The sequence below is a fragment of the Mastigoproctus giganteus genome, chromosome 1 (assembly GCF_048544385.1).
Source record: "Mastigoproctus giganteus isolate SK-2022 chromosome 1, ASM4854438v1, whole genome shotgun sequence".
NCBI classification, from domain to species: domain Eukaryota; kingdom Metazoa; phylum Arthropoda; class Arachnida; order Uropygi; family Thelyphonidae; genus Mastigoproctus; species Mastigoproctus giganteus.
The window spans coordinates 65,204,171-65,218,413 of record NC_143575.1 but is presented as its reverse complement, the minus strand read 5'-3'; the positions used below and the strand labels follow the sequence as shown (position 1 = coordinate 65,218,413).

At 35.1% G+C, this 14,243-nt stretch overlaps 1 protein-coding gene across 4 annotated transcripts in view; it reads right to left on the bottom strand.

Moving 5' to 3' along the window:
• The window catches only part of Vps13 (vacuolar protein sorting 13C), a 1,645,987-nt gene that overhangs the window by 26,735 nt on the left and 1,605,009 nt on the right, over positions 1-14,243 (bottom strand). For all 4 annotated transcript variants that reach the window (XM_090373229.1, XM_090373247.1, XM_090373239.1 and 1 more), the window contains one exon: positions 4,029-4,152. In XM_090373229.1, the coding sequence (XP_090229355.1) occupies positions 4,029-4,152 (124 nt within the window). The remainder of the gene's footprint in view (positions 1-4,028; positions 4,153-14,243) is intronic.

Below are 14,243 nucleotides of genomic sequence, written 5' to 3'. Positions count from 1 at the left end.
GGTAGAAGTAACCCCAGAGAAATGTACCAACTGTGCTGAGTGGTACTACACTCAGGCTAGTAGAGAATGAAAAAGACCTGGGGGTTACTGTGCAGTCAGAAGTGAAGTTTTCTGAGCAGTGTCGACAGGCTGCCAGTGGAACTCATGGGGTCTTGTCAATGATATACAGGAATTTTGCTAGCAGGGAAAATAAGGTGATTATCCCTTTGTATAAGGCAATGATCAGGCCGCGCCTTGAGTACTGCATACAGGTCTGAAGGCCTAATTTTAGGAAGGATGTAGAGTTGCTAGAATGAGTACAGAGGAGGGCAACAAGATTGGTGAGGGGAATGAAGGGTCCTCTTACCAAGAAAGGCTAAAGTTCTGCAAATTGCAGCATCTGCAGATTAGGCACCTGTCAGGTGATCTGATCGAGGTGTATAAGGTCTTGAATGGGTTGAGCAGGCTCAATGTTGATGGAATTCTTCCTCTTATTCAGATTATGAACCTGAGGGCGCATAAATTAAAACCGAGGAAAGAAATTGTGGAAGTTGATAGCTTAAATAAATTCAAGTAAGAACTGGAGAAACGTTTAGTGTGAATGGATGGGCAAAATGAGATTTTTTTTGGCTGATGCTGTATAAGCTTGCTTTCTTGCATCATATGCCTCTAATAATGTTAATGCTAACTACATCATCTGATATAACATCTACAGTTCAAGGCTTAGACCTAAAAAGATGCCAGATGAACTATTGAGACATGGCAGAGAACAAACATGATGGGATGCATATGAATTATCAGGTGATACAGCATCCTATGGTAGATATAAACTAGTTTGCAATCAAGTCACAAAGGAGGTTAACCAAGCCAAAGCAGCTTATGAGAAGTCCTTGGCATAAAATGCCAAGAAAAGCAGCAAAGATTTTTTTCTTATATTAACACTAGAAGGAAGGGGTTGAATCATATTGGACCACTAGATGTAGATGGTTTAACTGTTGATTTTGTTCAGGTTGCTGAATTTGTATTTTGCGGCTACATTCATACCTGAGGAATTCTTTAGGGCAGGAGGTGCCATAAGTTTATCAAGCTCTACTAGGGAGCTAAAAGATTTTTTGATAACTGAGAGGAAAGTGGAAGAGAAATTGTTGAAGTTAAACATAAAAAAAAAGGCACCTGAGGTGATGGGATCTATCCAATCGTATTAAGGGAGGTAAGGTGAGCAAAGGAGGTAAGAAAATCCTTAGCTATAATTATCAGAGCATCTTTGGACTCAGAGAAGGTCCCTGTGAACTGGAGATGTGCAAATGTATCCCCAATTCACAATGGGTGGGATCAAATCGTGACACAAGTAATTACGGAACTGTCAGGTTAACATCTGTTTCAGGGAAAACAATGGAGTCATTGGTTAAAGAAGTAATGTAGGACCATCTAGACAAGGCAACAATTATTCTCATACAGAGCCTGGGTTTGTTAAGGAGGAATCTTTGATCAATTTGATTGGATACTACGATGTGGCCACAGAGAAATTAGATGCAAAAAATAATTTTATATCATATACTTGGATTTCAGGAAGGTTTTTGAAACTGTTGAACATATAAGACTGCTTTACAAATTGAAGCAGTATGGCATTAAGGGCAAGTTGTTATGGATAAAGGGATGGTTGAGTGGGAGAAGACAGAGCATGGTCATCAATGGATACTGCTCTTCGTCGACTAATGTTATTAGTAGAGTCCAACAGGTGCTGGGCCCATTTTTGTTTTGTGTATTTATTAATGATACTTATAAGGACATATCAGGCTTAATGTCCAAGTCTGCAGATGATACAAGGGTTTGGAGGTGGTTAATGACAATAATGAAGATATACTTCTACAACAAGATCTAAAAAAAATTAGGTAGATGGGCTGAGAAATGGCAATTGATGTTAAACATTGACAAATGCAAGGTACTGCATATAGTAGCAGTAATCCCGAGTATCGTATGAACTATATGGTATTACACTCAGGGTAGTGGAAAACGAAAAAGCCCCTGGGAGGGATAATTGTGAAGTCTGATATGAAGTTCTCTGAGCAGATGCAGACAGACAGCTCGTGGGATAATTCATCTCACTTTTATATCTTTGTGCTGTGCTTAATTTTTCCTTTAACCAGCAGGTGGTCAGTTGCTGGAACACGCTTCCATCCTTTGTTTAGGAAGTGGATAGTTTGAATAAATTCAAGGAAGAACTAGAAAAACTATTGGTGGAGATGGATAGGTGAACTAGGAATTTTGCTAGCATGGATAAGGATTGTTTGTTTGTTTGTTATTTGGTTTTTAGGAGCATTAGCAACTAAGGCCATATTGCTCCGGGAATATGCGGTGATCATTCCCTGATCTTTCCGCATCCCCGTATTTGGTGGTGACGGGATCGAGCATGGATAAGGAAGTGATTGTACCATTGCATAAGGCAATGGTCAGGCTACATCTTTAGTACTGCATACAGGTCTGAAGGCCTCATTTTAGGATGGATGTAGAGCTGTGGAATGGGTCCAGAGAAGGGAAACAAGGTTAGTGAAAGGAAACAAAGGAGTGCTCTTATCAAGAAAGGCTTCAGTTCTGCAATTTGCAGCATCTGGAGATTAGGCACCTTTGAGGTGATCTCACTGAGGTGTTTAAAGCTTTGAATGGCTTCAGCAAACTCAATTCTGATGGGATTCTTCCTCTTGCTCAGACTATGCACATGAAGAGACATAAATTCAAATTGAGTAAGGATGGTTGCAGAATTGCAACCATGCAGAATTGATGTGCTGAAGTTTCCCTTTAGCCAATGGGTCAATTTCTGGAACAAGCTTCCATCTGTTGTTGTTGTTGTGGAAGCTGGTAGTTTGAATAATTCAAGGAAGAACTAGACAAAGTATTGGAGGGATGGATAGGTGAAATGGGATTATTTTTTTTTTTTGGTTTATGCTGTATAAGCTTGCTTTCTTGCATCATTTGCCACTACTAATATTATAATAAACAAAAACTTCACTTGCACACTCTGAGAGTATTTTTGGGATACTTTGCTATTCTCTATATAAGGAAATACCTGATAAATTAGATATAACAATCAACAGCAATTACAAGTCACAGAGAAAGCTAGGTAAATAACTATAATTAATCTAGTTTATTAGCCTAATTATAGTTGACATGTGCACCAACCAAATACTCCTAGTTAAAGCTAAGAATATTTGGGTGGTGCATATGACAGCTGTAATTTTGCCTGCTTCTTGTTGTATTATCATCCAGAAATTCAGCAATGTTTGTAGTTTTAAGAGTGTAACTTTATGTTTCGGGTATCCACTTGGAAAAAAAAAAATGTGAGTGAGGCATGGTGAGCAACCACCTTTATGGGGGGGGGGGGTAAGCATCCTCATGTGCTGATAGCACCTGACTTGAAAATGTGATGTAACTCCTGTAATTTATCCTATTTCTACATTTATCATTGTATATAAAATCCTTTTTAGTTCATGTTTACTCAATGAACATTCTGAAATACAGCAAGTCAGAGTATTTATATATAATTCTGACTCACCCTGAATGAAATCCCTACTAATAGTAATGTTTTATTGGAAATTTTCTTTGAATTGTTATTGCATATGGTCGCTGTGCTACTAACAAGCAGTTAAGAAGTACATGATTGACTTTGTCACTATCAATGCAACTAATCAGCTTTCATGTCAATGTTAAAAAAATGTTAATATAGCAAAAAAGAAGCACTTGCTTTAACTAACCTACTAGGCCTCACAGAAGTTAAGAAGTTAAAATAGCTTTCCTTATAACTATGCAACACTTACTTCGGTGGTTCAGAATCTTTAAGCTCATAATGAAATTGCCTTAAAAAACAAGATTATTATAAACATTAAATTGAATGTCATAACTAAACATATAGTTCATGAGCAATGCTGACAAAACTCCCATATTATACCTATTCTTGTGTCTCAAAACAAGATTACATAATCTAACTATTTTGTCATAAAAGTTGCCCAAGACAAGGAATATGGCTAATCTAGCAGATAAAAAGTCAATGTTACCTTTAGCATAATTTTTATTCCCTTTTCTGTGATTGTTGGTTTTTCCTTTATTTCATCCCACCTATAATTCCAGTCAGTATTCCACTGTCCAAAAACATCCCCTTTACTTACATACATAATGCGGCTAAAAAAGAGGAAAGAAAAAAAAAATGTGAAGTTTCATAAAACATTCTCAATTAGAATTTCACTATCAATCTGTATTCTTTGTTAGAGAAATTACATTACAACGTTCAATACATAATGTTTGACAATATAAAGATGAAAATTACAAGTGTAGAATTCATGAATAAATACTTTAAACTTTACATGCATAATTTATTATGCATGCAAAATTTGAATTATTATTTTGTGAATTGAGCATATGTTATTTGAAAATCAATAAGGCAGACTTTCAAAAAAAAAAAAGCATATTCTGCATGCCTACCAGGTATTGATTTTCACCTTTGGTGTCAGAAATATTACACAAGGAATAAGAAATTAATAAACTCAAAATTTTCAATTCTGCTTAAATACCTTTTGTCAATTTTCTGAGGGAAGCATGAGCAGCAGTAAATCTATTTAAAATCAGCAGCTATTGAAAATAACAAAAAAAGTAGTATTTGGGAGAAAAATCATCCTTGCCCCACAGATGTAATATGCTAGAAGCTGTATAATGAGGTAACCCTATCATCTTTTAATAGGGTTGCTGATCATGATTAGAGTTTTTGTTTGGTACTTTTTTGAGAAAGCCCATTCATATTTACTAACTTAATTCTTACCTGTAGGGCTATGATTAGTGAAATCTATATGACGGGGAAATCAAACAGTGCTATCTCCCTTTTTTCTGCTATATACAAAGTAGATTTCATTCATTACTGTGAGGTGGCTTCAGAAAACTATATATTTGAGTCATATCGTGTTTCCTGCTCCGATATATAATGTTTACAGATAACAACAAATTATGTTTACATTTATACAGTATTTTTCACAAAACCTTTTGTCTGTCTAGCCATTAGAATTTTTTTTCTTCTGCTAAACACTGGCAAGAACCTGCTTCCTTTTCTGATGGCATTATATTATTTCAATAAAATGGCATATAAGTTCCATATTCTAATGGAACTTTTTGCAATGGAAAAAAATTTTCAATGAAAAACTTGGCTAAAATTGGAGTGTGATTACCAAAAGCAGCCAATTTTTTCAATAGAAAGAGTTGGTTGCTTTTTTGATCACAGCAATCCAATTTTTATTCTTCCTCAATCCAAGTGGAACTAGGAAGTTAAAAAACAATTGCTTTTGGAATAAGATATTTTATTTTGATAATGTACAGAATTTTACATAATAGACAAAAATTAAAAACAAATTTATCTTCATGACCACATGACATTTTTATAAACCAGGAGTCAGTGCCGGATTTAGCACTTGAGAGGCCCAAGGCACAATTCAATTTTGAGACCCCCCCCCCCTCTAAATATTTTCGGTACCACTACAGTGTGCATTCTACGCGCACGTTTTTACTATAGCACACGTTCTATATTTGGTGTTGCGGTTTTAATCATTTTGGTTGCGCAATTCTTTCATACATATTTTATTAATTGGGAATTAAAAAAATAATTCCCAATTATCACTTGCTATAAATGTCACGCCTCATCAAACAATTCAGTTTTGATAAATATATAAACAATACATAAGATAATTACAGATACTTACTTGATAACAAAACAAAAGTACTCCTACACTAAAACACCAACTGCACCAAACTCTAGTAATTTGTAATAGAATCGTGAGTGAAATGTTAGTTCCGAAAGCTATTAAAAAAGACGATGCTCCGTTACATGTAAGCCAGTGCAGTAGTGATTTCGGAGGCTTTAAAAGACTACTGCACTTGCTTATTGGTTCCCAATTAGTTGAGAATAGTTTTGAACTGCCTCCGCGAACAAATCTAATATCGTTTCTTGAGCAATATCGTCACAGGGTTCTTCACTTGTAGAATTACCTCCACTAGGAAAAAGCTGAAAGTGTTTAATTTAAGCATTAATGATAATATGTATTCTACTTCAGATTCACTTAGTTCGCATAGACATTTCATATAATATGTAGGGATATTCACATAAGAGTTTACTAACTTCTCATCTTAAATTATAGTTTTATTCAGTAACGGTAATAAAGATGAGTGTAAAAATTTTAAATGAAACAATTTTTTGTTTTTTTTTTGAGACCTGAGACTTGAGGCCCCTTGATTTAAGAGGCCCCAGGTGCACACCTCGTGCGGAAATCCACCACTGCCAGGAGTTCTGTGTCCACTAAAAGTGAAAAGTTGGGTAAAGTGTAAAGAGAAAAATGGCAATTTTTTTTTTTTTTTTTTTTATAAATTTATGTAGAATATTAAGACTGTTCCCTGCCATCTTACTAACCTAAGCCTGAGAAAAAGACGACTATAGTTTTACTTCTAGTATAAATAGCTAATTTCAATTTTCAATGAGATGACACTTATTAAAACACTTTCTCATATCTGTAATCCCCATATATATTTATTTATGAGTCCCTCCAGTCTTAGAACTGCTTCATTATTTCCACCTAATTGGGAGGGGTAGGAGGAGCATATATCTTACTTCTTAATTGATAAAATGAAATAGTCTTGTGAGAGGTATTACACAATATTTGAAATTCATTCTTAGAGAATCTAAAGTGAGGTGAGCTACAGGCTATCGAAAGATATAAATTCATGTAAAACAATTTCAGTTCAGTTTTGATTTAAAAGCCATCTAGCATCAAATCTTATTTTTTGTCCAAATTTTAAATCATAAATTCAAGTTTCTTTATAAGCGAATTTACTTTATCTCGGGCAATAAATGCAGTTAAATGTGAACTTTAGTTCATTGAGTCATGTTAATATGCCTGCCAAGTAAGCCAATCTTGTCAATCATAATTCATTAAGGAAATGATTAGAATGATCAGAATCTGTATTGAGGGGAAATAGGTGGACTTCTGAATGCAGCTCAAAAAGTCAGGCTATAACTTTCCCTCTTGTTAACCAGCAAGTTTCACAGTGTAAGAGAAGCAAGCCATGTTCACTTCCCATTTCATTGCACAAAACAGCAAACATAAATGAATTTAGTGCTTTGGCTTATTGAAATTTAAAATTTTTATTGAATATTTCAATGGCTTTGGTGCAGGATTGGAAGAGTGTCGCAGAATAAAAAAAATCTATTGATGGATAGATCTCACCTAAGTCATCATCTGAGCATAATTTGTTTCATCAGCACTCTCATCCAATTGTATTGAGAAGAATTTACTTTTTTTAATATTTTGAATAGATGCTTCATTTATTTGTATGCCATTTTGCAAATACATCAGCAAATAGTCTCACTGGATAAAGGAATAGCATCCAACTTTTTTGCAGCTGCATAGCCAAAAATAGATGTCACAATATTTTTGGCAGAAGACAATATTTTACCAATATTGTGAGGTTTACCCCAGTTTGGGTGATTTTTAAAATAACTAGATAAGAAATTTCAAAAGCTTTTGCATTGGTTACAGTAAAAGAAAATGACTTTCTGTTTTTTTTTTTTAATTACATTTTGCTTTTGTTTTAAAAATTCAAGAAGCCTATTTTTGAATGTTCCATGTTCAGAGGAGAGCAACACTTAAGAAGAGAAGGTTTTGCTGAATGGTTTGATAGCTGGTCATGGCAAATAACACATTCAGGTTTAGGCTACTTTCTTTGCTGCACCTTGTAAATATAAATTTTTTGCATAAAGCTATGATGAAATAATTTTCATCATAGCTTATTTTTGCTATTTTTGGGATTCAGCAGCCAAAAAAACATCAATATCATGAGTATTTCCACTATAGATTGCTCCTGATCACATACCTTCATTTGATATACAGGCTGTTTCAAAAATGATGGTCAATAATTTAAAGGCGAAAAGTACAAACTAAAATAAGCAAAAAAAGTCCCAATTAACATCGGGCTGCAAATGAACCGTTTTCGAGATAATGCACATTTTCTGTTAAAATCCATGGGAGATTTTTAAACATGCTAAACTAGTGCTCCCACTGACTATGGGAGCACTAGCATGTTTAAAGCTGTGAATCCTTTGCTAAGGGTGGTTTTATTACACATTATTAAGATTCTTAGCAAAGCTTATTATCTTAGTACTCACCTCTAGATCTGTATTGGTTAGGGTTAAATTTACATAAAGGAAAGTAATTTTTAATAGATTAATTAATTTAAAAACATGTCTCTAGGAAGACGAAATGCACCACTTTTTCCTGGCTGTCATTTATAAAATTATATGAAGAAGATTCACATGTTGAAAAACCAAGAGCTGGACGAGAAGCTTTCGATGTCGTCCTCAGGTGGTGAATGAAATGAGTTGTGAGTGTTGATTTATAGTATCGTAGTACCTAGGATGCATTATATTAAACACGTGGAAATTTGATTCGTGTGAGCTGCCATACTGGTGATAGATTCGTGGGTAATTTAGTGTTTAAAATTTCGTATGATCTATTTTGGCGGAACCATTCTATAGCTAGGACTTCATACGGGAATATTGTATAATTTGATTTAAGTTTAATTAGTGTAATTGCATTATATATTAATGGATCATGATTAAAAGGGTGTACATGCTGACTGAGTTCAGTTCCTGGCTGGTCTGATTTGAGACTATTTTAATGACAGTATGCTCTCGTGTTGGCTAGGGCATCCGGCCGTAAAAATTGCATGCCAAAACAATAATAATAATAAAAAAAAAAACGCTGACCCCATATATAATGTGAAAAAGTGAGAACAAAAAAAAAAAAGCTCTCGTGTTGGCTGTTCTGAAAGTTCCATATTTTGTGGCGGTGCTACCTATGTAGCATGCATTACATCCACATTGGTATTTTATAAGGTGAATTATATAGTTTATGTCTTGAATATTGTATTTATATGTTCTCTGTATTTTCTCTGTTTTAAATCTCACCATATAAAAATTCCATAACAAACTCAAAACACGAACATACAGGAAAATTCCTACATTTTCATTCCCACCACCCATACAACACAAAAAAATCAGTATTATACAACCATTCACAGGAAGGATGTTGTTGCGGATTCCTATCTGTTGCAGTGTGTATAAATTGATTTCTTTATTTTTTCAGAGTTTTCTTAAGATTACACCTAGTTTATTTTTAAATTTGGTGATATTATGGTTGTTATCAATTTTATATGTGTTTTGGTCGGCTAAAATTTGTTCCATTTTCTGAATGTAAGTGTTTTTGTCTATGATGACAATCGTGTCTCCTTTATCCAACAACATCTGCAACTACATCCTTCCTCACATGTTTGGCTTCACCAAACTACACAAACCCGGCCACCCATTAAGACCAATTATCTCTTTCAATAAGTCAGCTTTTGCAAACCTATCCACCTACTTAGTTAAAATTATATCCCCTCTTACCAGATTCTCAGTATTCAAAATCAGCAACACCAATCAGGATTTTCAGAAAATAAGCAATACCACAATTTCTGATGGAGATATCCTAGCACCATTCGACGTAATATCTCTGTATACCAATGTGCATATCCCATACACTTTACAGACTTTACGGAAATTCTTAAAAACAGATAACACTTTGACAAAATGTACCTCCCTTTCCATTAATTACATCCTTGAGCTCACTTCACTATTACTAGATCTCCCATATTTCAGGTTCAGTAATAAAATTTTCCAATAAATATTCGGTTTACCCATAGGTTTAGGCATCTCCGTAAATAAATTTGATGAATTTGAGGTATTGCTCAAAACATCAAAGGCGGATAAAGAGACGTGGTGTCACACAGATATAAGAAATGCAGAACTGGAATTTGGGGAGTACAACATCTACAGAAAGGATAGACAGGATAGGAAGGGAGGAGGGGTTATGCTATTAGTTAAGAAACACATAAAATCCAAGGAAGTGAAGCCAGTCGACATTGCTGGACAGTGCAGTGTCGAGTCAGTTTGGTGTGACATAAGCATTGGGAGATCAAAATTGAGAGTAGGAGTGTGCTATAGGCCTAACGACTCTGATGAGTATAATAAGAAACTGTACAGGGAAATAGTGGGCCAGTACATCAGAGAGTCTTATAATGGGGGATTTTAATTTCCCAGATATTGACTGGAATTTGTGGGTTGGTCACTCACACATTAGTAAGGCTTTTGTGGATTTATTGGATGATTGTTTTTTACATCAGCATGTTTGGGAGGCAACTAGAGGGAGTAATACTCTTGATTTGATTATCAGTAGTGATTCTTCATGCATTAAGAATCTGCAGATAAAGGAACCACTAGGTGGCAGTGATCACAGTGTGCTGAAGTGAGATTTACTCAAAGAGGTAACTACCATCAGGGGTAAAGGGAAGGGTTATTGCTTTCGTAAAGGCGACTACGATGGTCTGAGACAGTATTTAAATTCTATACAGTGGGACCAACTGATGATGTTACCAACAGCAAATCCAAAATGGGAAGCATTCAAAGAACTTATCTTGGAAGCTACTAGGTTTTACATACCAACTATGAAATATTGTTCAAGGTTTAGGCCTAAATGGATGTCAGATGAACTAATGAGACATATGACAGAGAAGAAAAATGCATGGGATACATATAAATTAACACGTTACACAGAAGCCTATGATAGATACAAGTTGATCTGTAATCAAGTTACAAAGGAGGTTAGGCAGGCAAAGGCAGATTACAAGAAATCTTTGGCAAGGGATGCAAAGAAAAACAGTAAAGAGTTCTTTACTTATGTAAACTCTAGAAGGAAGGGGATGAATCAGATTGGTCCACTTGATATCGATGGGTCAACTGTTGATGATCCTTCTCAGGTAGCTAACAAACTAAATGAATATTTTGCATCGACATTCACACATGAGGAGTTATTCAGCGAGGGGAATGCCAGAGGTGTATTCAACTCTGGCAGTAAGCTAGAGAAACTAGACAACTGAGAGTAAAGTGGAGGAGAAATTGTTGAAGATAAACACAAGAAAGGCACCTGGGGTGGATGGGATCTATCCAGTTATATTAAAGGAGGCAGCAAAGGAAGTAAGCAAAACCTTAGCCATAATTATGAGAGCTTCCTTGGACTCAGGGGAGGTACCCACAGACTGCAGATGTGCAAATGTGGCCCCAATTCACAAAGGAGGATCAAAGGCCGACACAAGTAATTATAGACCTGCGAGTTTAACTTAAGTTCCAGGAAAATTAATGGAGGCACTGGTTAAAGAAGCACTGCAGGATCATCTAGACAAGACTTCAGTTATAGCTCGGACACAGCATGGTTTTGTTAAGGGGAAGTCTTGCTTGACCAATTTTATTGGATACTATGATGCAGTCACAAAAGAACTGGATGCAGGGAATAACTTTGATATTATATTCTTGGATCTTAGAAAGGCTTTCGAAACTGTTGCACATGGAAGACTGCTGCACAAATTGGAGCAGTGTGGCATTGAAGTTGTCTTGTTGTCTTGTCAATGATATACAGGGATTTTTCTAGCAGAGATAAGGAGGTGATTATCCCCTTGTATAAGGCAATGGTCAGGCCACACTTTGAGTACTGTATAGAGGTCTGGAAGCCTCATTTTAAGAAGGATGTAGAACCATTGGAATGAGTACAGAGAAAGAAGGGGCAACAAGATTAGTGAATGGAACAAAGGGTTGCTCTTATGAAGAAAGGTTTAAGTTTTGCAGGTTAGAGTATTTGGAGACTAGGCACCTGCGAGGTGATCTGATTGAGGTGTATAAAGCCTTGAATAGTTTGAGCATGCTCAATGCTGATGGGATTCTTTCTCTTGCTCAGAATAATCACCTGAGAGGGCATAAATTCAAATTGAGGAAAGACAGTTGTAGAACAGATGTGCAGAAGTTTGCCTTTAGCCAGTGGGTAGTTGATTGGTGGAACAGGCATTCATCTTTTGTTGTGGAAGTTGATAGCCTAAATAAATTTAAGGTTGAGCTGGACAGGTATTTGGAATAAATGGATGGGTGAAATCGGAGCTTTTTTTTTTTTTTTTTTGGCTGATGCTGCATAAGCTTGCTTTCTTGCATCGTATGCCTCTACTAATGCTAATGTAGCATAACATGAAAAAAAAAAAAATGCTGGAGAGAAAAGTTTTGTTTTCTCTCCAGAAATTTTTTTAAATAGGACTATTTAAACTTTTAAATGAGACAATAGCCAAATATAAAATGACAAAATTAACCAGTTCTACTTCAATAATGCTAAAACTCTAGAATTTTCTATTTAACAAGACCTATCACAATAAAATAAAACTTTTGCTAAGGTGAATTGAACTGATTTCTAGATTTTGAAATTTGGGATGATGCTATATATAGTTGGATCTGGACATTTTGTAACTTGAGTGTTGGTATACTGGCTGCCAATATTGATAGTGCAAAGCAGGTGAGGTAGCTATGACTATGCTCAAAGGCAAGCCTTTATATTATTGATGACTCAAGTCAGATGACTCAACCCAAGCCACTGAATTGAGTTACTCACTTAATACAAGGGGGAGGGGTTCAAAAAAGATTTGTATTCATCCAGAAGTAATTGTGTTAGAAGATTGAAATAAACACCATGTATTACACCTTTTCAACTTAGTCATCAAATAAAATGACACATTTTTGCCAGTTCTCGATACTCTTCTTCAGGACAGTTTTGTAGAAGTCCTGTGACTGTCCTTCAAACTATGACGCTACAGCAGAAATCATTTCATCATCAGCAGCAACATGTTTTCCACAAAGAAAGAACTTCAGGGCAGGAAAGAGTAAGAAATCCGAGGGTACAAGGTTGGGAGAATAAGCAGGATGCAGTATTATCATGGAGCAGGTGCAAATCTTTTGATAGTTTCCCCCATATTTTTTCATTTATAGCAGCATTTAGCTTTATGAGGAGGCTGGAATAATACTTCGCCATTACAATACAGCCCTTCTGAAGGTAATCTGTTAGTATTACACCATTCTGATCCCAAAAACTGACAGCACCACAAATATGACAATCTTCCAGGATTAATGCCTTAAATTTTGCAACAATCTCTTCTGCTACAGCAGCTGCTGGGAGCCCTGGGATTTCTTCATCTGTACTATGAGATTCTTCCATATTTGAATTATTTAAACCAATGTAACATAACACAATTTCTTCATGGACTGTTTTGGGTGTTTTCTGCTTGCAGAAAGTGGAACCAAATAACTGATCTGTATTCTACTTCATCCATTGTGAAACTTCATTTAGTACTGCAAAGAAAAAAAAAAAAATTGTTAGATCGAAATCAAAATTTGTGTGGCTGCTATAGAGATTTCAAGAGATTATCAAACAAAGAAAATTTCATTTGTCTGTCGTAACTACCTCTGGATAAATACAAATATTTTTTAAACCTCCCTCATATTACTGCTAGTCTACATTAATGGTAAATGGTTACTTTTTTTGGGAGGGCTTTGGTTTCGTACATGGAGGAATATATGAAGATAAATAACGCAGCGTTAGTGTCACAGCCATCACTGAGAAGAGTGATGTTGTCGTTATCCAAAATTTTTCAACATTTGGCCTATTTTACCTATTTTTTTTTGGTTTTCCAATAATGGAAAATGAAAAAATTAACTATTTATAACACAGTTTATAAGCTTAATTTAACCCATGGGGTTCAGAGCTAGGTAAGAAATAAACACATCAATCAAAAATTAGAATCTTTAGAAATAAGAGTTTTAAGAGTCATTTCCATAGACTTAGCTAATTAAACAACTAATAAGCCAAGAGTTAGGTAGGTTTAAATTCACAACGTTGGATATACTTTCTTTTAACTTTGTGAGACAGGAAGTCAAAATCCAAGGCCAACTTGTGAAATCAATATAGTTAACAGATGGATGCAAGTTTATAGTGCAATCATACCTCAGGTATAAAAAGACTGCACTATAAACTTGTAAATTAAAAATTTATCAGCATTGCAGGTAATGTACATAAATGTGGCACATGGATGAAGCAAATAAATAGGATAAATACATATTTAAATTAATCTATTTATGAATTTGTAACATGTCAGAATCAAATTATAAATTTGCAAACTGTTATTGCAAATTATGAATATCTGAATTTGATAATTTTAAGAAATCAGTTTTGAAAAATGCTGGATATCAAATGCTGTACTTTCTATACCCATAACACACATTTTAATTATACTTTATACAGGTACTGCAATTATGTTCAAAATTCAACCTTATAGTG